The sequence below is a fragment of the Mytilus californianus genome, unplaced genomic scaffold (assembly GCF_021869535.1).
Source record: "Mytilus californianus isolate M0D057914Y unplaced genomic scaffold, xbMytCali1.0.p SCAF_1, whole genome shotgun sequence".
Taxonomy (NCBI): Eukaryota; Metazoa; Mollusca; class Bivalvia; order Mytilida; family Mytilidae; genus Mytilus; species Mytilus californianus.
The window spans coordinates 30,475,298-30,503,103 of record NW_026262581.1 but is presented as its reverse complement, the minus strand read 5'-3'; the positions used below and the strand labels follow the sequence as shown (position 1 = coordinate 30,503,103).

The 27,806-nt window shown below is 31.4% G+C and overlaps 2 protein-coding genes across 2 annotated transcripts; one reads left to right on the top strand and one right to left on the bottom strand.

Moving 5' to 3' along the window:
• Positions 1–164: 164 nt before the first annotated feature.
• On the bottom strand, positions 165–15,566 carry LOC127701250 (F-box/WD repeat-containing protein 9-like). Its single transcript, XM_052205071.1, has 9 exons — positions 15,449–15,566; positions 12,161–12,546; positions 11,667–11,806; positions 7,931–8,056; positions 7,403–7,515; positions 6,551–6,785; positions 3,843–3,956; positions 2,713–2,871; positions 165–1,376 (listed from the first exon to the last, which is right to left on the bottom strand). The coding sequence occupies exons 2-9, from the start codon at positions 12,531–12,533 to the stop codon at positions 1,293–1,295; spliced, it is 1,344 nt and encodes a 447-aa protein (XP_052061031.1). The 5' UTR covers positions 12,534–12,546; positions 15,449–15,566; the 3' UTR covers positions 165–1,292.
• A 115-nt stretch (positions 15,567–15,681) lies between these two features.
• LOC127701327 (putative hydroxypyruvate isomerase) lies at positions 15,682–27,499 on the top strand. The gene is made up of 8 exons (XM_052205221.1): positions 15,682–16,014; positions 18,779–18,890; positions 19,569–19,668; positions 20,794–20,872; positions 21,803–21,852; positions 23,133–23,202; positions 25,278–25,412; positions 26,882–27,499. The coding sequence occupies exons 1-8, from the start codon at positions 15,735–15,737 to the stop codon at positions 26,932–26,934; spliced, it is 879 nt and encodes a 292-aa protein (XP_052061181.1). The 5' UTR covers positions 15,682–15,734; the 3' UTR covers positions 26,935–27,499.
• Positions 27,500–27,806: the final 307 nt, after the last annotated feature.

Genomic DNA, 27,806 nt, shown 5'->3' with positions numbered 1-27,806 from the left:
GACAAGCGTTATTGTCGAGCCCTGCCCAAACTATAGAAGGGGGCAATGAACAATATAGTTTGCTAATCATCTAAAATTGATGATAACATCTCATATATTAATTTTAAACATGACAAAGCAATAAGTTTGAGATTCGGATGTGGAATACATATAATAAAACAAAAATGTTTAAAATATTTATGCAATATATATGTTACATACTAAAAATTATCACAGACATGACAGATACTTGAATTGAAGGCCTAAACATAATACATTATTAACAAAAAAAACAAACAAATGTGTAAATTATCATCATAATGTTATGTTGTTCTTAATAAAACAATTATTTCATGCTTGACCATGTTAAATGCAATTTTGGAATATTAAGTTTATTGACAATATTTCAAAATCTCAAGAAATGTCACCTTTTAAACATAGGTAACTCTTGATTTTCATCTCATAAGAAAACCTTGGTTTAAAAAAATACAATTGTTGCAAGGGAAAGCACCAAAGGAAAAAAAAGAAGAAAATTCCAATGTTTTTATAGCATTTTGAGCTATGTTTTAGCAACTTACCTTGAGTGTAGATTTTTTTTTAATGTGTCCGGTAAACGCTTGCCATCTTGAAAGATGAATTTCAACAGCAAAGCTTAACTTATTGATATATATTTCTACATCATCATTCGCTTTAAACATTATTCTTTTCACTTCATTATTAATCCTTGTCACAACTGTATTTTCCGTACTAAAAGACAGTGGTATATCAACTCAAGAAAGCATAACAATCCTGCACTTGTCCATCATCAATAATAAAAAAAGTCTAAAATATGATTATTCCCTTTTGCCATCAAACGATAACGGTAAAGGCTGAATAATTATACATACAATGACACTGATTGAATTGTTGATAACCTAATACTTAAGTAAATTTATTAAGACTTTAGCTGTGAAATAGGTAAGATCCAATTGAATGTGAAACTAAGAAAAATGAAAACAATAAAGATGAAACTTGGTCCATTAACAACCTGTCCTCATCATAACAGATCACACTTCCTAAATATAATCTTTCCTTTACTTTTTAATTTTTACTACTACATATCTAACTTGTTATGTGCTTATCTCTGCAATCACAATAAGTATTTTATAAATTTATTCATAAATCCTATTTCACAGATGCAAGTTCTGGGACTAAAAATATTCAGATTGCATTGTCAACCCTGTCAGCAGCCATAAGCAAGCACCAGTGTATTTAATATTGCAGAATTTTGCACTACTCCCAATTTCATCTGTTTTTTCTAGTCTTTAAGAAGTTTAGTACCAAGTATCTTTTGGTCTCCAAATCCGTACTGAGACATCACTTCCTGCACTTGCTAATATTCCATTCTGATATGATATCTGAAACAAAATTATATAAATATATATATTGTAAAGTCAGGTTTAACTTACTAAGGTAGCTAACTGACTCTGAATCAGCAAAATAGTCGTACAAATTTGATTGAAAAAAAGACCTTGAAGTTTATAATGCTAATAGTCATTTGCCTGTTCCAAGTCTGGAACCTCAACAGTGGATTTCTTTTTTTATAACTTTATGTTTTTGTCATTTAGAGAATTTGGTATTAATGGTAAATCATTGTTAGTGCCTAATGTCTCTATTAGATTTATTCACAACTGTGTTAGACAATTTAGAGCTTAACATATTGCATTGACACTTGTCTATTGTTTAGAGCTTTACATATTGCATTGACACTTGTCTATTGTTTAGAGCTTTACATATGGCATTGACACTTGTCTATTGTTTAGAGCTTTACATATTGCATTGACACTTGTCTATTGTTTAGAGCTTTAGATATTGCATCAGAGTTCTCGAAATCTTTTTTTGCCTGGTGGTCTTTGAAGAAAATATGCAGGTCCTCACTATCATTTCTATTGCAAATTACCAAAATTGTGTTGGTCCTTCCCAAAAATGTGGTGGTCACATCCCTAGGACCACCACTTATCGAGAACTCTGTTGCATTGACACTTGTCTATTGTTTAGAGCTTTACATATTGCATTGACACTTGTCTATTGTTGAATTTCACCGACCATGCGAGAGCTGTATAGCCAGTCAAGGTCGTTAAAAACTCCCATCATCAGTATTGTTGAATGATAAATACTTTTGACTGTAACTTTAATTTGAATGCAAAAATTCAACTCCATAATAATTTAATCCAAGTAAAAAGTTAAAAATGCCAAGAACAAATGTATAAGTCTTCCAAGGAAGATGTGTGTTGCCCGCAATCTCAGAGTAATTTCAGTAGAAATGGCTAAGTTCTTGTTTTATAATACATTGTAGCAAAAGGTCAACTTCCTATAAAAAATCTGAGCAAGTTTGGCTGTATTCTGTTAAGCTGCTACCAAGAAGTTGCAGATTAATAAACTGTGATGCAAGACATCAGAAGATACCCCTATGTGTTGCTTAAGCTTTGCTGTCCAGTGACACACTAAAAATCACTGTGGCATTGTTTTCATCTATCACTGTCTGGTTATATTTGGATTAAAACCATGCTTTTACCAATCTCAAAAAAAAATCACAGCACCATTCTTAAAAGCTAGCCTCAAGCATCCTTATCATATTTTTTCGTACACAAAAAACCCGCAATTTCAGAGATTCTTATTTTGAAAGAAAGGTTGATCATGTTAGCTTTTAGTTTGATTTTAAACAATAAGATAACAATCTTACAAAAAACCTACCCTTGCAACTTCTCCTTCATGTGAGGTCAGAGTGTTGATGGTGCCTGGATTTAAACTGGGTTCCAAAACCTTTATGGTTGTATCAGTACAACATGTAAACAGGGCACCAGGTGTGTATATGATGCCAGTAACTTTTCCTGTATGACCAACATCACAACTCTGAAAAAAAAGAGTACAAAAGAGATAAATATTAGCTGTTTCTTAAAATGGCTTTGCTTAAAGTTTAATTTTTTAGTCGTTTAGTGCTTGACTTAGAGTGTACATTTTGTTCTAGTTGCTAAAGGTTGTAAACCTTCAAACCACTTCTACTTGTTTATTTCCTTTTCTTGTGACATGCTTTCTATTATTGTTAGTGTATCAATGACAAACTAACAACAACAACATATTAATTTAATATAAAATTGAGAATGGAAATGGGGAATGTGTCAAAGAGACAACAACCCGACCATAGAGCAGACAACAGCCGAAGGCCACCAATGGGTCTTCAATGCAGCGAGAAACTCCAGCACCCGGAGGCGCATTGATGGACCAATAATGAGGTTACTTGGTTATCACATAATCACTTTTTTTGCAATGTTCCAATGAAATAAAAAAATAAATGGAGAATGTGTTCATGGGTCACAGATGATGCCCCTGTTTGCATATTACATTATAAAGGGGCATAACTCCAGAACGGTAAAAGTGAAACCACACAAATTCGAATGATCTGAGTTTTGTGGTAATAAGCATTTTGTATAAGTTACATAACATTTGGCTATGGCAAACTAAAGTTAAAGAACGGAAACCAATCTCGGAACGTACAGATGGATGACAGACCGACGGACAAGGGTAAAGCTAAATACCCCCTCCGCTATGGATAGCAGAGGGGGCAAAAAATGCTGTAATACTCATACATATCTTTTAGTTAACTATGAATCATCACATATTTTCCCCATGTATAAGTTACTGTACAAATGAGGCTGCTTACTGTCTGGTTGATATATAAAATTGGTTGCAATTTTACCATAGGGTAAAATTTTCTTAAAAATAAAACACCTGATGAAAATTTCACCAAAAAAAAATCTATATGTAACAAAATCTTTAATTCTTAAAAAAATATTATTTGAAATATCAAGAAATAGGTTACATACCTCTATGTGTTTAAACTGTCCACAAGTTGTATTATACACATGTATACCACCAGTCTTATCTCCTACCCATAACTGTCGGTGTCCTAAATTTAAACTCATAGGATAGTTCTCTAACTGAAATTAAAAAAAGTTACGAATAAAACCTTCACATTAGAAGTTATACAACAGGTATGGGATAATATCTTTCATCCACTTATTTTAATTAGTATAGAAAATGATCGGGTTTCATACCAAGGCTTCCAAAATAGTCATATTTGCCGGACAAATTTAAATTTATCGGACAATGTCTGACTGGGCCAAGAATGAAACGAACATTTTATGTTGGTTTGCCATTTCATCGTTCATGTGATTCAGAAAAATCAACCATTTTGACTTGACCTTGTGCCTTAAACAGCCACACTTTTCTGGTCATAAAAGTGACAGTTCTCTATAAACAAGCCCTACTATAATCCCCTCTCATTACAATCAAAGTTAATTACATGTAAGTATCTAACAGGTGAAATTTACCTGTTATCACCTGTGCAGGCCTCTACAATAACTTTTTTTTTCAACTTGTCCAATAGGACAAGTAACATACCAAAACTTACTTGTCCGAATGGAATTATGATTTGTCCAAAAAAACAAACTTTATATTAAACTTTTTTGCATTTTAGGTTGATTCAATGAACAAAATGAATTAAAACATTAGAGCAGAATTTGATTTATATCTCTTGATATCCTTTTCAAAAATAGAGAGTCGGGAACAACTGAATCTAGTCATTTCTAGTCACAGGACTTAGGTTCTAGTTTTCATCAATGCCAAAGTCTCATCAGACTCTTCACATCAGGCAAAGTCTGGTAGGCTTGTCACTCATTTGGTTTGTATCCTGGTTTTATGTTGATAAAATGTTGATTATTATGATTAGTGCCTTACTACTATCAGCTTTGTTTTTAATATATTAAAATGTTTATTCAAACACAATCAAAAATTGTTTTGTCTAAATATGATCAAATATGATTTTTTGGATTTTATGGTCAATAATTTCTTCATTTTTCTTTTAAAAATATTTTTGCTAAATAAAATTTATCATATATTTATCATAAAGCAACATAACAATGTAGGAAAACGAGGTACTGGTTTGTCTTGGTCCCGAAATGTCTCCAGCGGTGCTGAACTGTCTATAAAACATGGAGCTGATTCTTTCCCGGTGCTGAAATGTCTTGTTACAGGTAAGACTGGTATAAGTATCTGACAAAGGAACCAGTTTTAAATCATCGATTGCAAGTAAACATGTCAGATTAATATTTGTTTTTATCTCCTTTTCTTGTTTTTTGTTTATTACTTTGATCATCAAAGTTGGATTTAATTTATTTTCTTACTTGTCCCGTCTGACAAGCTTATTATGGCTTTTACTTGTCAATGATCAGTCTATTTACTTAAAAGTTATTTTTTTTAAATTTCAGCAGTTTGCATCTAATCAATTTAGTCAAAAAGATTTAGATTATCAGATACGTATATGAACATTATTTAATGAAAAAATTAAAAAAGGTTGTAATTGAAAAATCGCCAGAACCACGTTGTTTGAACTAGTACACGTGTGGGCATGTACACAAGTGTTAGGTTTAATTATGCATCTGAATTTTTCAAAAATTCAAAAATTATCATTGATACCTTTATCTAATGTTCATTTCGAGTATTTTCCTGAAATAACGTGGAAAAAGCTACTAAAACATGTAAAACTCAATCAGGCTTTGTAAACGTACACATATTTTATGTATCCGTCTCTGGTTCATGTTTTACCATTGTCAAGTCAACATCCGGTTTTAGACAAATGTGTTCTTTTAAATGGAAAGCGAAGTTGTTGACAGCGTAATTTCCACAAATTAAGAGTCTAAAGGCAGATATTAGAACACTGATGTTGCACACTTTGAATGATGCACCGTCAATTGAACAGTTTACGTCAGAACAACGAATTTTTATCAAAAGTCAAGTTTAAAATCTTTTTTTGTGTCAATCATTGTTTATATGATGCCCAACTGATTAAAATGCTTGCCTTTTGTTACTAAGTCTTAAGGGATTGAAATCGGGATAAGACAAGAAATGTCCGGCTGGTTCAAATATTTTTTGGAAGCCCTGTTTCATTCACCTGTTATATGCAATAGTTAATTAAAATGCTAAAATCTTTGTCATATCGCTGATTCCCTATATTGAGTTGATGCTACAGACAACTTATCTATCTTTTGTATATGATATAAACCTTGCATATGAGGTGACAAGAAATTAAAATGTTAGAAAATCCTTGATAAGGACACCATTTCTTAAAGATTTTTCCCATGTAGTTATCTCCCATTGATTATTCATCATACTACCAATATATCTTACAATTATTATCAAATTATCCCTTCATTGGTTCAAAGACAGTTTTTTTCTGGTTAAACTTTAAATTTCCAAATCTAAATTTATCCTATTTCAGTATTTCCTTAAATGATTAACAACTTTTTCTTCATATTCTCTGAGAATACCACTACATAATGTGTCCGAAATTGCAGCAGTATTTTTATAGTAACATCTTCATGCCCCATTTGTTTATTTTTGTGCTAAGGTAGCATAAAAACAAAAACCAATCAATCAATCTATTTTTGGAATAATAATGAACTTTAAACTGGTTTAGGTACCAAAATCACCATCTCAAAATCCTACCCAAATCGCTAGTACCAGTGATTTTTACCTGTATAGTTTTATAAACTGTTCCTGCTCTTCTGTCATAGATTGCTATGGTTTTATCTTCACTTCCTGTTACAACATAATCCTCGTCAGCAGCCAAACATAATACTGGCCCTCGATGATACTTTCTCTTTTTAATAACATTTTCTCTTGGATCTATAGAATATACTAGCCGATCAAAACCACTACCAAAAATCATGTTATCTTCTATATGCAATCCTAGGATAGCTGATCGACACCTGGAATGAAATAAATAATATGTTAGTCTCTATATGTAATCCTAGGATAGCTGATCGACACCTGAAACGAAACCAAAAATCATGTTATCTTCTATATGTAATCCTAGGATAGCTGATCGACACCTGAAACGAAACCAAAAATCATGTTATCTTCTATATGCAATCCTAGAATAGCTGATCGACACCTGAAACGAAACCAAAAATCATGTAACTTCTATGTGTAATCCTAGGATAGCTGAAAGACACCTTGAATGAAATCGTTTACTTTACAAATTCTATGATAAATTCAAATAAAAAAAAAGATGCTTTTTCTAGATACATATAAGTAATAAACTAATAATTATATAATATTTTACCTCTTCTGCTAAAAAATTTCCAGCTATGTTTTTATGTGTGTTTTTCAAACTGTTTTAAATTAAACAGATTTGTCAAGTTGCAAAAAAATATGAGTTTACAAGGTGTGTTTTTACAATAAGTAAATGCAAGAACTTCTATTGAGAAATATTTTAATGTTTTTTTTCAAAGGGATAGTTTTTATAACTTGATCCATAAATGACAATATTTTGTTACGAAAATAGACTCCTTTTATATTTATTTTCCTACAATAATTTTCATACTTAAATGATTGTGTTTCTACAACACCTGCTTCCAGATCCCAAGTCTTAATGTATCTATCCCATGATCCTGTGCAGAGTGTTTTGTCATTAGAAGTCAGGGACCAAATCCAACCCTAAATAAAAAGACACAATGTAAGTCAAATTGAAATTAAATGCACAAACTATGAATATCTCTAGTTAAACAGAAAAGATCCTCAAATTTTAACTGTTTTAAGGGTAAAGGTGAGAAATTTCAGACACTTTTAAATACTAGTACAACACAAAGGAAAAATAACTTGCTCTTAATTGCTTGGAATTAGTTTAGGAAAGAGATAAAGAATGCCATTGCAAGCTATGAATAAGCTGCATTGTTAGATATTATTGCAGGTTAGTTCTAAAATATGGGATATTAATGTTTATGGTGAGAGAAGACTTTCTATAAAACAAGTATGACAAAAGAAATATTGGCATCAAATTTTACTGTATAAATTTATTTTTGATATGACTTTACACTCATTACAAACCCATATCAATTATGTCTCCATTTACCTTATGTGCTTTGTCGCTGGCGTACACTTTCATATCATTCTGTTTGGAAGTGGTAGGGTCATACTTAGACAGATCTAATAAGGTTAAATATCTATCTCGGGATCCTGATGCTAGAAATCTGCCATTCTGAAATAGAATAAAACAACTAAAAAACGGCCATTTTGAAATAGAAAAAAACAACTATCAACAAAATGTAAATCTACTATATTAATTCTATATTGTTGCAAAAAAAAAAGGAACTTTAAGTGAAACTGAATTAACTAGGTGCAATTGTGTCAACAAAACCTTTTATAAAAGGTATTTATTGAGACTAAAATCTTAAGATGCTTTTCAGGATTTTCTAATTCACTTTCATAACTATGTAGTAATTGAAGATTGGTCATGTATTGAATTTTTCAGCAACTATAGAAAAAGAATCTAAAATGTGTGTTTCAGCAGGAATAAAAGTTGTTAATACTGGTGTATTCAAAACATGTTTACTATGCTACATTTCAATATTTTCTGTACTTAATAAAAGAAATCAGTATGACACAGGTACTTCAATACTTGCAATAAAATTGAGAATGGAAACAGGGAATATGTCAAAGAGACACAAACCCGAACAAAGTGAAAAAAAACAGCCAAAGGCCACCAATGGGTCTTCAACACAGCGAGAAAATCCCGCACCCGGAGGTGGGCTTCAGCTGGCCCTTAAACAAAAATGTGTACTAGTTTAGCGAAAATGTATGCTTTTCAATTATAAAGGCAATTTATAACAGGGTAATGCTATTCAAAATAATTTTAGCACTACTTTTCATGTTGCTATACTTTTTGTCATTTATTTTAGTTTCGACTCAAGTTCAGAACCTTGTTAATGGTTGTCAGTGTATCAAAGTCTTCTAGTACAGTACCATTTAAACGAATCGATTCGAGATCGTTTTTTTCCGATTTCCGTGTTTTTCGGAGTCACACCGCGTACCGCGGATTATACTCCCAATTTCCTCCAAAGATTCTCTCCCAACACTGTGGCTGTTAATTGGTTTATTGCCCATCGGATGTCCTAAAAATTAACGACGCGTGACAACATAATCGGATTAGCCAGATTATTTACCTATGTACATTTAATCGATCTTGATTGCACCTATGTGCTTTAAAACACGGTATTAAAATTTTAACAAATGTTTTTCTTTCTTTGACAGATAAAGATGTGACATTATCATTCAGCATAAGATAATTATTCTTATATGTTTTTGCCTTATGTCATTGTCATTTGAAATAAAACGTACAAACAAATAAAAATACGAAGAAAAAACTTATTTTGTATTTCTATTATAGTCTGGTCAGTTCTTTCAACAAAGACGATTTTACCACAATTAGAATCTTTTATGACTTACTCAGTAAGAAATTTCAGGTGCATATTTATTTTGCAATGTAAAATATTATGTTTCACTACCTCAGTACATGACCGACTTGAATTATTTGAATTCCGAAAAGACACATCTATGGTTGAAAACAAAGGGAATAAGTTTTGTATGCATGCCCTTTATTCATGAAAACAAAACACTGAGAGAAATTTCCCGCCCAGACACAACACAACATTCACAACTTAATTAATTATATGGAAAAAAATCATCGTTTATCTCTGTTATTGATCTTTGATTATTTAAAAAAAAAATTGGATGAGCGCAATCCGTATTTTACTGCTCGTTAAAAGTCCTTGGCGAAATGAAATAAAATGAACTATTGCAACAATTACTATAGAAAAAAATCAAATATATATACAAAAAATATTAAAATGAAATTATATCGCGTACCCAGATGCTACAAGAAAATATAAGTGGACAGGATTTTAACGATCTACATATTTTCACAGAGGATCTCTACCAACGCCCAACTTAACGACATGCATCGTGTTTTCATCTACAATAAATTTATATTGTTGACTATGGACGTATAACTAATGTTCAGGTAGGTTTTGACTGATAAAACATAAAAAATAAAATAGTTAAAGAAGACGTGTGTTCGTTTATTCGGAAAAGGATTATATTTTAGATTCCGGTTAATCAATTGTAAAAGGACCTTCTAGAGCCTCAATACTAACGTACAAAAATGTCAATCATTAATACAAAGCTACTTTAAAAACCTGAATGAATTTTCCCACGGATGTTCAGAGAGGTCACCTGAGTTTACTGGTACGTGATATTATTTCCCGCCATATAAAGATCTCGTGCTGTGGATAAAATTAATGTCAGCTATTTTAAGCATTTACTATTGTGAGCGAAGTCACACTGAGATGTGTATCGTGGAATTGTCTTCCCACAGCAAATTAATTTCTTTTAAGATCAAGTGCTGTCCAAAATACAACACACAAGTTTACATTCATTGTGCGTAAATAAATATTATGCAAAGACGAGTCATTGTGCAGCTGTGGAAGTATTCCTGTTGTAGCCGAAATGTATTATTATCCTAAAGCAATGCCAACAAATCGTAAAAAGATAATGCCGTAGACTTATTAAGCATAACGAATGTTGAATAATATTTTCTTTTTTACTTGTATATACAAAACTTTGAGACACGTAATTTTCTTTAAACTGTTCACATTTAATCAGCGGTAGTTTCCGTTTATTTTTACACAAGTATGTCCCTTTTCGTAAGTGTTTTTTTATAAAACTTTAATGCAATTGAAAGAACTAACAACAACATTTTGCTTTTAAATCTTTTATTTGTTTCAAGCAATTAGATAATCGTAAAAAGAAAATGCTGTAGACTTATTAAGCATAACGAATGGTGAATAATATTTTCTTTTTTACTTGTATACAAAACTTTGAGACACGTTATTTTCTTTAAACTGCTCACATTTATTCAGCTTTGAAATAGAATTTCGCGTTTTTTTCCACATTTTCCACAAAATTTTATAAACCTTTTTCGGAAATGTTTGTTTTTTTTTATACAAGCAAGTCCATTTAGGTAAAGATATTTTTAGATTAGCAAGCAAGAAATACGAAAATATTTTAACTTATTTTTAACACAAAAATTAAACTTAACCACTATAAAAAGACATTTAAAATTATACACTTGTTTGACACTTACATGTAAACTGGTACAGTAGACCGGAAATATAATTGTTTATGACATCAGGTTATCCAATTACCCTATCAGTCGTGTGCCGGCATAGATTAAAGTAGGATTAGGGCAATTAATTCCTCGGTGTTTGGAGTGAGCTCGCTATCACAATTAACATTTACGCGATTTTGGGAGAGATTACTCCTAAATTCCTCCCAACATTTTGGGAGGAATATTGGAGATTCTCGGAGTGACTCCGAAATTTTCCTTGGTGTAGGGTGTGGGAGAGCTGATCCTTTTGAATGGTACTGTATGATTGCAAATTGACGTCAGATCTCTGGACTTACTGGGGAACTCATTTTATAATCTGAAGTCCAGTGGTTGTCTTTGGTTGTTGTCTGCAATAATTGTTTTTCATTTATTGTTGCTATCTCATTTAAATTTACCTAACATCTCCTCTCATGAGGGTCTGGATTGGGAGTTCTTAATTTCTGCATTCTATAATTTTATAGGTCATTTTTCTCTATTTTTCATTTTTTTCTAACCATAACTGTGAGCACACCATTTTACTCAAGTCTTTATTTTTTGGGTCCACTTTCCTAAATCCTTTATTTTTTGGCTTTTCATTATCTATTCTGTAAACCCATCTAGACCCTCTTTCATTTATACCAAAGTTTTAAATGTTTCCTCTTACTTCCATCAAATGAACAGAATCCACTGGAGCAAATATAGTATCTTTATACACGATTGATTCTGTCTGATTCTTTGTATCTGACCATACTCGACAACACTTCTCTCTTTCTATACAAGCTTCTTGCCAATTAAAATCTTCATCTGAAAGAAATGATAGAATATAAATGTTTAAAGGTAGGAAAGGTATGGCCTGTGGTTGAATAAATATATTGAATTAAACTAAAAATGCCTATATATAGCCAATAATCATCTTAAATTGACTTTTCCTTAATAATTTTCAGTTGCAAGAATTGCAAATTAAAAAGGACAAACTCCATCTTGCAAGAAATAAGATGTATATATGGGATTTATTATTGCTTATTTATATATTTATATATATATCTCAATAATATTTACCATGTTTACCCTGATCACCCTTTATTCAAACTGATACTCTTTGATACATACAATCATGATATAAAAGTATTATTTATATATAATTATCATACAATGTACCTGAAACAGGTGGATATGGTTTGGGCCACCTTTTCCTTATTCTGGTTATCCAATATGAATCACCTTCAAATAAGTCTTTGAACAACTGACACACTTTGCTGAAAGTGTGAATAACAAAACCTGCTTCCAGGAAATTGCATATATGTATCAATAGTTCAAGAGGTAATTTGTCTAAAGTTAAGGAGTCGATTGAAAGTTGTGATAATTCAGAAATTGGGTCATAATTTCCTCCTTGGTCGTCATAGTCTGATGCAGGAAATTGGTGGTTGAGATTTCTGTCAAAGTCTGAGTAAAGTGTCTTTCCTTCTACACTGTCTGTGATGTTATCTGGATCTTTTTGCTTGTTACAGATATCAGTCTCTTTCTGTTCCATGTTAACTATTGTTCTGAAAGTAAAAATGAATGTGAGCTGAAGATTAAATTTATTGAAAATCTATAATCTCTCATGTTTGAACCCTTCCTTTAACTGAGGAATTACGACATCATACAAAAAGAACCGGACCTTTACATGTATATCATTACTGCTACTCTCGTTTGAACCTTCCCTTCATCAGCTGAATTATGACATCATACAAATAGAATTGGAACCTTTACATGTGGTATGGGTTTTGCTCATTGTTGAAGGCTGTACAGTCAGTGTTCCAGCTTGAATCTCAGGGCAGAAGGGTGCTAGTTGTCTGAAAGGGCACTTTAGCGTAATAACCTAGATTGTAAGGGCACTGTTGGACAGTGTATAAATAATTACCTTGAATACTGCTAGGCTCAACTGGAGAACATTAGTTGTATTTAAACCATATTCAGAAATTAATCTGTTCTTGATGTTGGTTCCAGTAAGAATTTTTTTTATCAAATTATCATACCATGAAGCAAAGCATATCATTTTGATGTTAATCTAGACAAACTTGTACATTTGATAAGGAAAATAATTATCAGAAATTTCAATGTTTTATAACTTATACCAGTCTACAAAAATAAACAAGTATGTTTTGAAAGATGGAGTTATATATGCAAAATTGAATGTTTAATCTAATTAAATTATCTACATTTAAATTGCTTGAACAAACATATAGTATATTGTTATTAAAGTGATTTATTATCATTTCAATTGTTACAAAAAAATATTTTTAAGTGCACACCAAAGTGCTCCTAAGTAAGGAGTTTTATAAATATAACAGGTGAGACAGGAGATGATCATATTATATTGATACAATAATATATTGCATATATTGCAGAAGGTATAAACAGTTACTTTTTTCTCCATCATTGTTAAAAATAAAAGCATTTGTTGAGTGCTCCTATGAAAGGAGGATTATAAAATACAAGAAGTAAAACAGGAAGTGGTGCAAACTTGTTATGTTCAAAGTACAAATTTCTTTGATTCTTCTTTAAATTTCATACTCATGGTTATGAAACAAAACATTTTTTTACTAACTAAGTCAATACTATGTGTGCCTTTAAAATTGTTTTAGATTTTATTTTTGATATTATGCCTACTGAAATACATTTTTTCAGGTGTACATGCTGTACATAAACATTACAAATGGATAACATGTGGACATTTCATTCTGTATTAAATATCTAGTATTTCTTCAATTATCTTAAATCCACTAATTAGCAGTAAACAATCATTAACAAAGGTGATAAAACTGTTAAAGGCATTAGGTATTTAACTTAATCCCATTGTCAGTTAATTAGTGTTACACAATCAGGTAACAATTTTACCGGAAACGCCGATAGGCATGAAATTTGGAAATTTTAATTTTTTGAAAAGGCAGAGGGGTGCATTCTTTTGCTTTGGAGGGCAGAAGGGCGGGGGTAAGGGCACCAAGGGCGGGCCGCCCTTCTATTTAGGGCAGGCGGGAACACTGACAGTGACCTACATGTATAGTTGATTACTTCTATGTCATTTGGTCTCTGGTGGAGAGTCGTCTCATTGGCAATCATACCACATCTTCTTATTTTTATCTTTGCATGCATGTATATTTTCACCTCTGCTCTTGTTTAAACCTTCCCTTCACCAGAGAAATTGTGACATCATGTAAAGAAAATTGGAACCTTTGTATGTATATTTTAACTGCTGCTCTCGTTTGAGCTTTCCCTTCAGCAGAGGAAAAGTGACTGGTACTATTTGTCATCTTCAATTGCTCTTGTTTCCTAATCCCAATTATTGAATCTCTTGTATATTTCGTATTTGTCTTTACCCTTGTAGCTATATATTATATCGATTTCTTAAATAAAATATGTTTACAGTAATTAGAATTGAGGTTTTTACTCCATGTTGACACATCAACAAACCATATAGAAATAAGGAGATTTTGAATGCAGATGAAACAACTCAATAAGAGGATGGCACATTATCAAACATATTTCTGTTAAAAATGGAATCAGCACACCAGAAGTATGAATACCATTGGTGACCATGTTTCTCATACAAGTTTTTGTAATGGAACAAATGTCTCAGTTTGCTATAAAAAATAAATTAATCAAACCAAAGTCAAATGGAAACATTATTAATGTCTTAATCATGTGTGACATAAGAAAGTCGTGTGTCCTCTTGTTTCAGAGCAGATGCACTTTATGGCAGAATCACTTTTGTTTAAGTAATATTTCTTTTCAAAACAAATTTCTGTCAAAACAATTAATGCATAAGTTATATATGCATGTTAAGAACAATATGAAAAAGTATTACTGAATCAACTCAGGCTGAAACAACTGTAGCCAATCTTATAGTGTGGCCGAAACGACCTGTTGTCGAACTGGTAGTGTGGCCAAAATGTCTTGAAAGCTGAATTGATACACAATGAATGTGACTTCTTGTAATCTTCAACATTTTGAACTGGTAGTGTGGCCAAAACGTCTTGAAAGCTGAATTGATATACCATGAATGTGACTTCTTGTAATCTTCAACATATTAAAGTCAAAGAGGTATTCTGTAGATGAAGATACCAGTTTTCCTTGTATTACATGTGTAGCTTAATATTAACCTATAATAGTTTTGATGTGATGAGTTTGTAAACATAAATTATGATAAATGAACGATTATTCAGACAAACAAAATTAACGGCCAGAATTGTAGGTGTGGTGGTTGATTAAAAATTTTCCCAAAAGAATTTTACAGGCTTTTTGTTATGGATTCATTGTGCAGTCAAACCAGAAAAACCTTTCCATGTAAATTATAAGTATAAAAGTAAGAAGGATATTTAGACTTAGTCCATCTATGGAAATGTCATAAAGTTTTTATAAATTTGACAATGTTGATGTCTAGCCACTTACAAAAACAGCTCTCACCTTTTTTACATAAATTTCTGGTTATGTTTACTCAGGCACTTTTCGATTTCAAGATTCAGGGAGCAAAATATCTATGATTCATCCATTTTTGTAGTTTTACCTAAACCCTGGCAATACCCGCATTGTAATTGGATAAAATCAAAAATATTGTCGAATGAGAAATTACTTCACAAAAGTCATTCAATGTAAGCTTTAGGCTTTATTTTGAAAGGATAAATTACGTGTAAGAAAACTTCCAAAAGATCCAGCTTTTATAATGTAAACATCCGGTCCAACTTAACAGCACATGTTACCTGTGAAATCGTCTGCAACTTTGACAGTTCTGCATAAATTAGGTGTTACGTTTGTTAGAAACATACAAACAGATGTAATGCCTCTTAAACTAGCAGCTAATTTAACTACGCTCTTTCCTGAAGCCAAATCCATATCAGAGCGCTACGAAAAAGCGAAGAAAGCGGGTTTCCATTATGTTGAATGCGCTTTTCCATTTGCAGAACCAAAGGAACAGCTACAAAATGTCAATAAGAAATTAGGACTAGAGCATGTTTTATTTAATGGCTATCCAGGCATGTCATATTTCAGTCACTAAATTTTCTTTTTATCCTCTGTAACTGTTAAGGTTCCTCTAAGGTCAAAATCTAGTACATGTGATCATAGATATAATAGCCATAGATAAAGTACTCAGAATTTGTCACACTGAGCCCCATGTTGTTTCCTTTGAAATATCAAAAGCAGGGCAATGCGTATACTGCGTGTAGTGGCCTATGATGTAGATGATATTTGCCGACATCCTCTCAATAGACTAATTACTTATCATAATTATATTTAAATTATCGGGCACTCGTCTTATCAACCGTTAATTAATATGCGTTACCTGTCTCAAGTAATAATATACTGTGACACAGAAGCAATATAAAGCATCTGGTTGTAAAAGTTGTTCGGATTGTAATTTATTTGGAGAAAATCGGCCAACAAATGAAAAGGTGATGCTGTTGTTGAAATAATAAAATAGAGAAATCATGGAAAATGGACTTAATAGGCATGTAAAATTAAATTGTCATAGCACTTGCATCGGTTGCACTCGGAAAATAAGACCTGTATCATTGACAAGAGGAGACATATCGTTTACTGATGGTATACATGGTTAAGAGGTCGAACCTGGTCGAATTTTTCTATGGCAAGTTAAAGAAATTTCTTTTTTATCGAGATTCAAAATAGTGTAATCATATTTTATGCCAGAAAGAAGAAATGATTATTTTTTAGAAAAGAAAAAAGATTTTTACAAGTGTTGAAACTTTCTGTCGTAACACGAAGTTTTAGAAAATAAAGAGAAAAAAAGGAGTACATTATAAACTTATTAAACGCCGTTTGGTGAAGAAAACGTATGTAGTGGACACACTGAATACATTAAATAATTGGGAAATAGCACAATCATGTCTCTGAATTTGTTTCTTCTATATACCTTTCCGCTTAACATTTTTGTGCTTGTTTTGCTATTAAATAGATGGTGGTATAATCTGATTGTCTATTTCATTTTTGAAGTAAACAATATATAGATTAAGCGTTATAATGGCTATGATAAAATGAAAATATAGGAGTTTTGTCCTTTGTCATTCATGGTTTTTTCGTCTTCCTTCTTACAATTGTGTTAGAGGTGTGATTCGTACTATAAATTCAGCTATATATCCCTTCCAGCCGCTGCGACGGGACGTTTGTGCTTTTTTAAATGGACATTTGCATTTTTCATATAGGACATTTGCGCTTTTACAATACATGTATTTACTTCTCATGACTTCCCTCCTATTTTATCCGAGCTTTGGACCTGGCAGAGTTAAAAAAAAAGTCGTTTTTTTTATTATGGTTAAAATTCATTACGTAGCACATTCGTGTGTTTAAAAGTCTCCCGATTCACAATTTATTAGATATGGATCGACGGCAATTGACACCAAGCGTGACATGTATATAATAAGAGGGTGATAAAATTTCGGCAAATATCATCTGCTTTTGATGTGGGTCCAGTACTTTATCTATGGCTATTATATCTATGATGTGATATACCACTTACTTCTGTCTATATTTTTAAAACTACAAAAAGACAAAGAGTACAACTCTGAAATTTTGTAAAATTCTATATTGAACATGACATATATTATTACTGCATATCTTTAATAGTTATTGTTGAATTTAACCTCAAGGGCACGCAAATTAATAAATTGTGGGTGACTGCATTTTCTTTCCACTTTTTAAAAAATAACAAGACAAGATAAAATTTAACATGGTTGGGGGTCTAAAAACGTGCGTCCCTTCCCCCATCCGTTTAAATCTAAACATGCTAAAACAGTCCTTATAAGTTATACAGAAGAAATTATTGATATTTAAAATACATCATTTAATAAATCCTGGATTATGCAGTAAAAATCTAAACCAATTTGATTTAAAAGTATTTTTATTTGACATGTGTAACAGTGCTTCTGGAAGCTTATTTTATTCCATATAGTTGGACCACTCGGGGAATGCTAAAGACCTTTTAAATGTGTTTGTTCTTGCCTTTGATATATTCAGTAAAGTTGTAATTGCATGATCTTATAATAAGTTGCATTCCTTTACTATTTGTTATATAGAAGATTTTGTTTCACAGATATTCTTCTAGAGATCCATAATTATGAACATCTATGTATATATAAATAAGGCCTTATGGTAGATTAAACAATCTGTTAATCTGAGACAAGAAACCTTTTCAAATAGTGTATTTGATGGGATATCATTAAGAAGTTCAAGAATTATTCTTGCTGTTGATCGATATATAAAAAATTATGATGTATATTCAATGTGATTAAAACCAATATTTCCTTCTACTGAGACTTTCAAATATGCATTTTTTTGACAATTATTGACATATGATATTTTCATTGCCCATGGAATTGTACTTTTATGAATAGTAAAGACAACTTTTAACGATGGTCATTAAAACACTCTATTAGAACAATGTACATGATGTAATGAAGAGAAATTGAAGAAGAATAGAAAATATTAATTTCTAAGTGCTAACTTTAAAAGTTCTCAAAAAAAATAAATCTGGTTGACTAAGGGAGATAGCTCGACCTCAAAAATTAGTTTAAGTGCTGAACTAGCTAGTAAAACTGATTTGCACAAGTCATACCCCTGACTGCATGTTTATAGTACATAATCTACCTGAAGAGGATCTAACTTCAACAGCATAGCACTTAGACATGGTCACAGAACTATATTTCATGAGTTTTCTATTATTTTTGTTCATTAATATTGTGTTTTTTTTTTACTTACAATAATTTTGTGTTTTGCTAATTAAAGGTGACGTTAGAAATGGTGATAGAGGCATTGCAGCATTACCTGACAGAAAAAAAGAATTCCAAGATAATGTTGACATTAATATACAGTATGCCAAAGCTTTGGATTGCAAAAGGTAAAGTGATACATTCTTGTAAGACTTATTATGCATGTAATATAATAAATTAAAGTAGTTAAGGTAATAATGTATTTACATGAAAAAGATTGTAAAGATATGTAATAACTGTTGTTTTAATTTTTATTTTGTTACTGAAAGCAAGATATAATGTGTACAGTTTTTCTTGTGACCTAAATTTTAAAATGAGAGTTACCTGAAATCAGTACAAACAGAGTTTATTCGAAATAACAAAATATGGAGATGTGGTACGAGACAACTATCCAGCAAAGACCAAAAGACAAGGATGTAAACAGTACTGACTTTAACAATGAGCAAAATAGTAGTACTGGTAAGTTTGAAATGAAATTGAGAAATAGTGCAAAGAAAAAATAACTGATTTAAACCTTTTTCATTAAGTAATGAATAGTAAAGACTTTTTACATTGATTTTCAAATGTAATTAATTACATTGCCAATGTAATTAATTCAATTACTTTTATCCAAAGATATGTCAGAACTATATCATAAAGTACTGACTTTAACAATGAGCAAAATAGTATAGCATGTAGTACTGGTAAGCTTTAAACGAAATTGAGAAACAGTGCGAAGAACAATAACTGATTTAAACCTTTTTCATTAAGGAATATGACCTTGATTGTTTGGTAAAGGATTATTAACATTTGAACTTTTATTTCAGAATCCATGTAATGGCAGGTGTGACAAAAGGTTTGGACCAGAAGCTATGTGATGAGACTTATTTAGAGAATATTGCCTTGATTGCTGATAAATTTGCAAAAGTAAGAGTAGAAAACTTTGATTTATAGAAATAGAATCGATTACATGTTCATGGGAGATATGGGATGGGAAGCTCGAAAATAAGCAATTTATATAAAATACATGCACATTAATTGACACATTCTTGTTTCCATTCTCAATTTTATATTTAACATTAAGTTTTCCTAAATGGGAAAGAATTTGGCCAAATTTTTTATTCACATGACACTTTTTAAATTCATTATAACCTGAAGAGTTGAAAACATTTTTTTTTTTATAAAAATTACAACATATGAAAACAGAAAATTATTCTGACAAAATGTATGTTATAAACCTTTATCAATCTGAATGCACCTATTACTGGGTAAATGATACTCTCATCTGAATGCACCTACTACTGGGTAAATGATACTCTCATCTGAATGCACCTACTACTGGGTAAATGATACTCTCATCTGAATGCACCTATTACTGGGTAAATGATACTCTCATCTGAATGCACCTATTACTGGGTAAATGATACTCTCATCTGAATGCACATATTACCGGGTAAATGATACTCTCATCTGAATGCACCTTTTACCATGTAAATGATACTCTCATCTGAATGCACCTACTACTGGGTAAATGATACTCTCATCTGAATGCACCTATTACTTGGTAAATGATACTCTCATCTGAATGCACCTATTACTGGGTAAATGATACTCTCATCTGAATGCACCTACTACTGGGTAAATGATACTCTCATCTGAATGCACCTATTACTGGGTAAATGATACTCTTATCTGAATGCACCTATTACTGGGTAAATGATACTCTCATCTGAATGCACCTTTTACTGGGTAAATGATACTCTCATCTGAATGCACCTATTACTTGGTAAATGATACTCTCATCTGAATGCACCTATTACTGGGTAAATGGTACTCTCAGCAACTAACTGTCTGCCTGCTCTAGAATCACCCAGTACTTTTAATTCAGATACTTAATTTTCAGCAGAATCTCGCCCAAAATTGGTAAATACATGTTTGGTTTTGGTTGTAAAACAAAATGCAAGTCTCTGCATGTATTTGCATAAATAGGGTATGATAAAGAAATAAATGTTCTCAACTTACAACAAAAATTTTCTTTCTTTACTTTCACAGGAAGGACTGACATGTATGCTTGAGCCAATTAATGACAGTGTGACTATTCCAGGATATTATTTAACCGATGTTCATAAAGGTAAATGGAATCAATTCATACCAAGTTCATATGAAACAGTTGAACTAATATTTTTTAAAACTTATTGTTGTTTTAATATCTCTTTCAATGTATTTTAATGCTAAGAATAAACCACAAACTTGAATAGATTATTCATTTGTTATTAGATACTTCAACTGAGCCAGACGTTAGGCAACCAACAATCAATCAATCAACTGAGCCATTTATATAACTTGGCCTCTGTTACCTTTTTACAAATCTTATCTGATACCACAGCCCAATTGGAACCCAACTTACAACTCAGTCCTTTAGAGGATGGACAGTTATTAAATATAATTTTTTTTATGTTCTTCAGTGGCAAACTGAACTGTGTTGTATATAATGATATGTTGCTAATGTGTAGATATGTTTAAGTATATGCTAATGATTCAGCAACCCAACAACACCATAATACAAGAATAGACACACTTTGAGCTATTGCTGACCTTGTTGTATATATCCCATTGACAGTTTATGAAGAGGTTTCTTGAAATTTGGAACCTTTTTTTTTTCTTTTTATTTTAAATCATGTAAAAAAGGGAGATGACAGAGGGGAGCAATCAAATAAACATAATTCCAATAAAAACTGATAACATCATGGTCATAAGCAAAACAACGAAAAGACAAATAACAATAACAAATCATACCACAGAAAACTAAAGATTGAGCAACACAAATCCCATCAAAATTTAAAAACCTTGCTCATTCAATTTTAGAACTGGAATACCGTCATCAGTAGTTTTATTTGTTGTTAAAATTCCCAGATTTTTTGTATGATAAGTTAAACATGATCCAACTAGATAATGGTCTAGGTAAACACTGGAATATAAAAATTATCAAATCAAATTACTTGAAAGTTGTATGTAGTAAGTTCAGCAAGTTTGATAAATGAAATATATTATTTCCTTTCAGCTGTAGAAATAATAAAGAAACTTAACAGACCAAATGTGAAGTTACAGTTTGTAAGTTTATGAGTGTCAATAATCACAGGTTTTCCTTTCATCTGTTTGTTGGTTGCCTTTTTTTTTTTTTTGGGGGGGGGGGGGGGGGGGGGGTTGGAGTGGAGGAACTGCCCAAGTCCATCCATTTTTCCTTATGCCTTGTAAGTACAACTCCTCCAAAACAGACAGATAGATACTGATGAAATTTAATACAGTTGTAGAATAATACCTGAGGATGTGCTTAAAGGAATATAATCCTGGTCCAATATGAAAAGGGGAGATAATTGAATTTACTTACTACAGATCACTAATTATATTGTTGGGCAGGGTGTATCCTTTTGAAAGATCATTCACAGTTCTAGTTGAAAGACAAATGAAAAGCAAGTTTATTGTTGTTCTTTAACTTGACAGTTTCTGAATTTACACCTTACAGCAAAGTCAAGAGCACATCTAGAGTTGTCTTTAGTGGCACATGTACATGTACTTTAAGTTAAGCAGTACATGTACTCATTTATTTTCAATGACAAATTTCTTTTTGAAGGAACATGTGTGGGAGTTATCATGAAATGTATATAAAAGTAATGAAGTCTTCCTACAAAGGCTATCTTTAACTGCCAAAGAAAGGACTTTTTCATTTTGATATTTACAAACAAACAGACAATCACATGACATAAGCAAGATCTCCATAGAAAATTTGACAAAAGAAAAGCAAGGTTGAAAGCAGCCTTGAAAATGGTATGACTATATACATATTTTGTGAACAACAACAATTTTTATGTCTAGAATGAGCCTTCATTTACTTTAGGGCTCCAAACTTACATAGGGATATACTAGAATAACCTTCTCAATACATTAACATTAGCCCTAACCCTAAAACCTTACCCTATGAGTTAACCCAAACCTAAAAAAAAACCCTAACTTAATCCTTAATGTACACTGAACCCTAAACCTAAAGTACAGGGACCCCTTAAATGAAAGAAGGTCATGTAGTAATCCATGAGAGACTTCTCATGAACTAACATTAGATAACTGGTATTGTACATTGCAATGTTGCAATGGAATTTTGACAACTTTTAAATTTTACAATATTGGCATTTGTAAATGTCAGTTTCTAAATGCATACTAGTATGTTAAATAAAGGCAAGATAATCGACAACTATTTATTGAGTTATAAATTCAGAATTTCTTATTTTCAAATGTGTTCAACGTTGAATAAAACTATAAAAGTTTATCTTTAAGATCTGTCTAAATAATTTATCTTTGAATAATTCTTACCATACTATTATACATGTATGTTGCAGGATTTCTTTCATATGCAGTTGTTACATGGAAATTTTACAGAGAATTTTAAGAAATATTATCCATATATAGGTATGTTATGATAGTGTGACAATTACTGTAGGTCATACAAATTTATTATTATTGATATACCAGTAATTACATTTTAATTCTTCAGCAGGCAAGGAAAAAATGCTATCACAGTTTTTACCAATTTATACAATGAGAAGTTACTTAATGAATGACTGTAATATTGAATAACCCACTGAGCGGGTTATTTAAAATGTGCAGCACATTTTTGAGGTTACTTGGAATAGACAGAAAATTATTACAGTCAGTCCTTAGAATTTAATTCTTAATTCCATTTTTAAGGAGTAAATCATGAAGAAAAGTTGACATCATGGTCACATGACAAAATTATGTCTATGAGCTGATAGACAAAAAACTTTCAGCCAATCAGAAGAGGTGTTACATCCAAAATTAAATTATTATTAAACACGAATAACTAAAATGAAGGTTTATTGTATATTTAAATTAATTTCTGTCTTAAGTCCTTAGCCAGATTTGGAACAACTATCTTATTTTTATTGTTTCATTACTATTCAATTTAAAGAATTGATTTGATTTTTCCCTAGACTTTTGATGTCAGTCCCTTATATAGACGAATTGCGTGTCTGGCATTCAATGGTTTATGCTTCGTAACTTTGATGAGTATTTATACCCTGCTATGAAGAAGTGGGGGAGGAGGGACAGAAATTTGTGCAGAAAAGTGGTTTCAGGATGTATTAAAAGGGGTTGCAACCTTACTTGGATATGTGATCATATTTTTATAAGATGAAGAAGATCCTTATTAGGGCCCCGCCGAATGGCGGATGCCCTATAGTGATCAGTCCGTCCGTAACAAATTGTGTCCGCTCTATATCTAGAGAACCGTTATGATTTCAAAGTTTATACTTGACATGTATATTAACCACTAGAGGGTGAGTCATAATGTATGTACAACTTCCTAGGTCAAAGGTCAAGGTCAAAAACTTTGGTTTTAGTTGACAACCACATGTCCTATGGTAAAGATCGTGTCCGCTCCATATCTTGAGAACCGTTATGATTACAAAGTTTATACTTGACATGTATATAAACCAACACTAGAGGGTGTGTCATAATTTATGTACAACTTCCTAGGTCAAAGGTCAAGGTCATAAACTTCGGTTTCAGTTGACAACCCCATGTCCAATGATAAAGATACAAATTTTTTACCACACATTATTCACAGCGGGGCCCACAGAGATGGCTCCCATCTCAATGATATCTAGTTTATTTTAAAGTCATTTGGTCTAAGGTCAAGTCATACTACAAAAAGATTTGTGTGAAACAAAATTACTTACAGCTGAAAAAGTAAAATAATGATTCAATTAAATGAAACCATAAATCACATTGTAACGGAAAACCAATAGTTTCTAATAACCAAGGCAACTGAGAGTCTTATAAGACCAGCTAAAATTGATTTTCCATAAATTACTTATCAAGATTTTGAAAATAATATACTGTAATAACTTTTGAAAAGTAAGCAAAATGGTTTTTCATCAATAAAACATGTGTTTGAATGAAAAATATTCATCCCCTCTAAATGCAATAATATAAATGAAAATAAATAAATCTATGAAATCCAAATAAATGACAAATAGAAATTATCGTAATCATCTCTGAAAATACAGATCACTACCCAATGTTTTTCATATTACTTTAGTCTGGCAGCTCTTATAGTGAGGCTCAAAAAATATAATTGTTTCCTGCCTCTATACCTAACTTAACACATTTTATGGACATTTTTGGTTAAGCACCAAAATCCAGAACATTTCTCTCTAAAATTTTTTAAGCATAAGCATTTTACCTATCTACCTTCCCTAAATTGTAGGCCAGAAGTCAGAAAACAATTTTTTGGGGTATAATCAGGTATTAAGCTGGACAATAGTCTTGGAATTCTGGGCTAAATATATGACATCAGACTGGTGCTGTCTTTTTTCCAGAACAAACTTAAACCACCGGGTATTTAAATCACAATCTTTTACAATATATGCTGACTTGTAATTTGATGCTGAATCAATGGTCTTAGCAAAGAGAATTTATATTGTACCTTATACATTATTGTAATTTTGTAACACTATTTTTAGGTCATATACAAGTAGCACAAGCACCAGATCGAACTGAACCAGGATTTCAAGGAGAAGTGGATTATTCCTATGTATTCAAACTGTTAGAAGACCATGGATATGATGGTTATGTTGGTTTGGAATACATGCCAAAAGGTAAACTTTCAATTTTTAAAACAAGAAGAATAGCATCAGCAACCATCATTAGGCCAACAAAAGTATATACTTGTTTCCTGTCTCATGGTAGAAAAAAAAAGGTAGGTAGGTAAAGTTATTTTATTTTCCTCAATATTTTACATAGACAGACTATATAGAGAAATGTTCTGGCTCTAATAGAGTTTTACTATGTTTACCAAAAAAGTCTGGACTTTCTTAACCAAAAATGTTTGTAATATGTGTTTGGCTAGGCATGAAAATTTAGGGTAGGTAGGGAGACAGGAAATACAACTATATTTTATTTTGCCTAACAGAAGCCTATAGTATAGTATAGTACTCATTTATAAAGGCACAAAAATGTGGGGAGGTTTAAACAAGTCTTATGTGACCCAAATATCCCCTTTATAAAAATAAGAAGATGTGGTATGTGCCAATGAGACAACTATCCATCAATGTTCAAATGAAGCGAATGTAAGCAAATATATCATTATTACAGCCTATCTAAACCATGTGTTGTAAAGTTATACACAATAACAAATTTTCACAGTATTTAACAACAGGATAACATCTAACTTTAGCAAGGAAATATTTGACAGCACATAATTTGAAAAACGTCAAAATGTGCTGGCCACTACAGGATGCTAGCTTAGGTTACTACATCTTTTGGTTGAACACTATTGTCTAAGAAAAAAAAAGGAAAATACACTCCTACGACAGGCAAGAAATCTCATCATAAAATTTATTTTTTATTTTTTTGCAAATCTTAGATAGTTAAATTTCTTCAGATTGGATTGATTTATAACTTGACATGTTGTATTAAACACCTGTCAATTGTTTAAAACTGTATGTTTACATCTAGTCATTTACTGGTAGCTTTTGCTGTTGGATTGTTGTCATGTTGACCTCTATCTCAACATTGTTTATTCTATGTGTCTCATCTTTATTGCATTATTGCTTACCACTGTTTTTCCTTTCTTGTAATGATTATCTAAATAAGAAAAAGAAAAAAATGGTATATGGTATGTGTTTAGCAGCATTTCCTGCTCTGTTGTACTGCCCAATATAGTTTGTAATTCCTGTTATCCTTTTATGAGTTATTATATTTTATTATACTTCATGTCAAAATGCCAGATTCTGATTTGTTGATAAGAGGGAAATAATTTACTCTATCCCATGGCAAATACTCTTATTACCCTTCACAGAGACGTTTAATCAAGTGTGTGCTTTATTAAATAAGGATAGTATGTACAAGACGTCATAGTATATTACTTTGAATTTGAAATTTAATATACAATAACAACAGAACATTTAGTACAATAAATTAAATAATACATATCTGAGAGGATGATAGAACTTTGCCTCTGTTGACAATGTTTTCTTGGTGTAACAATCTGCTCTATCACCCTCTCATCTATGTGTTATTTATATAATAGACATTATTTTATATTTCTGAATTTGATATGTTTTAGGGGACACTGTTGAAGGACTTAGATGGTTAAAGGAGATGAACATGACCTTGTAAATAAGATATGGAGAAAATTAGAAATAGAAGTTTAATATACAAGAGTTAATTGTTATATTTGATACATGTTTTCCATTTTTTGATGTGTGTAGAAGTGGAGAATAGATGTTTTTTTTCTGCAATAGTTTTTTTTTGGAATAGCATAGACATACCAAAGGCCAATAATTTTTGTACTATTCATTAATTAATTTTCTATCTTATTTTTTCTATAATTAGAATATTCCAACTTATTTGGTGTTTTATTTTACATTTTGATTGAAGGAATAAATAAAATTAAATATTATTTTTTTATGTTTGACAAAGATTTATATTAGATGACGAGTTTTCAGGTATATTCAGGATTTATTTGTGTTAGTATTAAGAGAAAAAGAAATAATCTGTCATAAATTCAGAAATGTTTTGGGAAAATGTGCAAGCTGTGATAGTGATTTATTCTACATTTGATATTGGATTGTACTAGATTTTGTAAGCAAGTGAACAATCTTTGCCTTTTTATTATATCTTATATTTTTAATCAGAAATTAGTTTACTACAGTTGAAATAAAAGCAACTTTTTTTGTTTTAAGTTTTATTAAATGATAGCTGCAATATGAAAATAAAGAAGATGTGGTAATATTGGCAATGAGACAACTATACATCACAGACATAAGGACATGGATGTAAGCAGTTATAGGTGATAAAATTGAGAATGGAAATGGGGAATATGTCAAAGAGACAACAACCCGACCAAAGAGTAGACAACAGCAGAAGGCCACCAATGGGTCTTTAACGCAGCTAGAAAATCCCGCACCCAGGGGTGGTCCTCAGCTGGCCCCTAAATAAAATTGTTTACTAGTTCAGTGAAAATGAACGTCATACTAAACTCCAAAACA

What these genes read in the sequence shown, in the direction of transcription:
- LOC127701327 (XM_052205221.1), top strand. Translation starts at nt 15,735, where the DNA reads ATGTTACCTGTGAAATCGTCTGCAACTTTGACAGTTCTGCATAAATTA. An exon ending in AAAGCTTTGGATTGCAAAAG is followed by an intron (nt 18,891 to 19,568) that starts GTAAAGTGATAC and finishes CTTTTATTTCAG; the next exon opens with AATCCATGTAATGGCAGGTG. An exon ending in CAAATGTGAAGTTACAGTTT is followed by an intron (nt 21,853 to 23,132) that starts GTAAGTTTATGA and finishes TGTATGTTGCAG; the next exon opens with GATTTCTTTCATATGCAGTT.
- LOC127701250 (XM_052205071.1), bottom strand. Translation starts at nt 12,533, where the DNA reads ATGGAACAGAAAGAGACTGATATCTGTAACAAGCAAAAAGATCCAGAT. An exon ending in ACCATATCCACCTGTTTCAG is followed by an intron (nt 11,807 to 12,160) that starts GTACATTGTATG and finishes CATTTCTTTCAG; the next exon opens with ATGAAGATTTTAATTGGCAA. An exon ending in CCAGCGACAAAGCACATAAG is followed by an intron (nt 7,516 to 7,930) that starts GTAAATGGAGAC and finishes CTTTTTATTTAG; the next exon opens with GGTTGGATTTGGTCCCTGAC.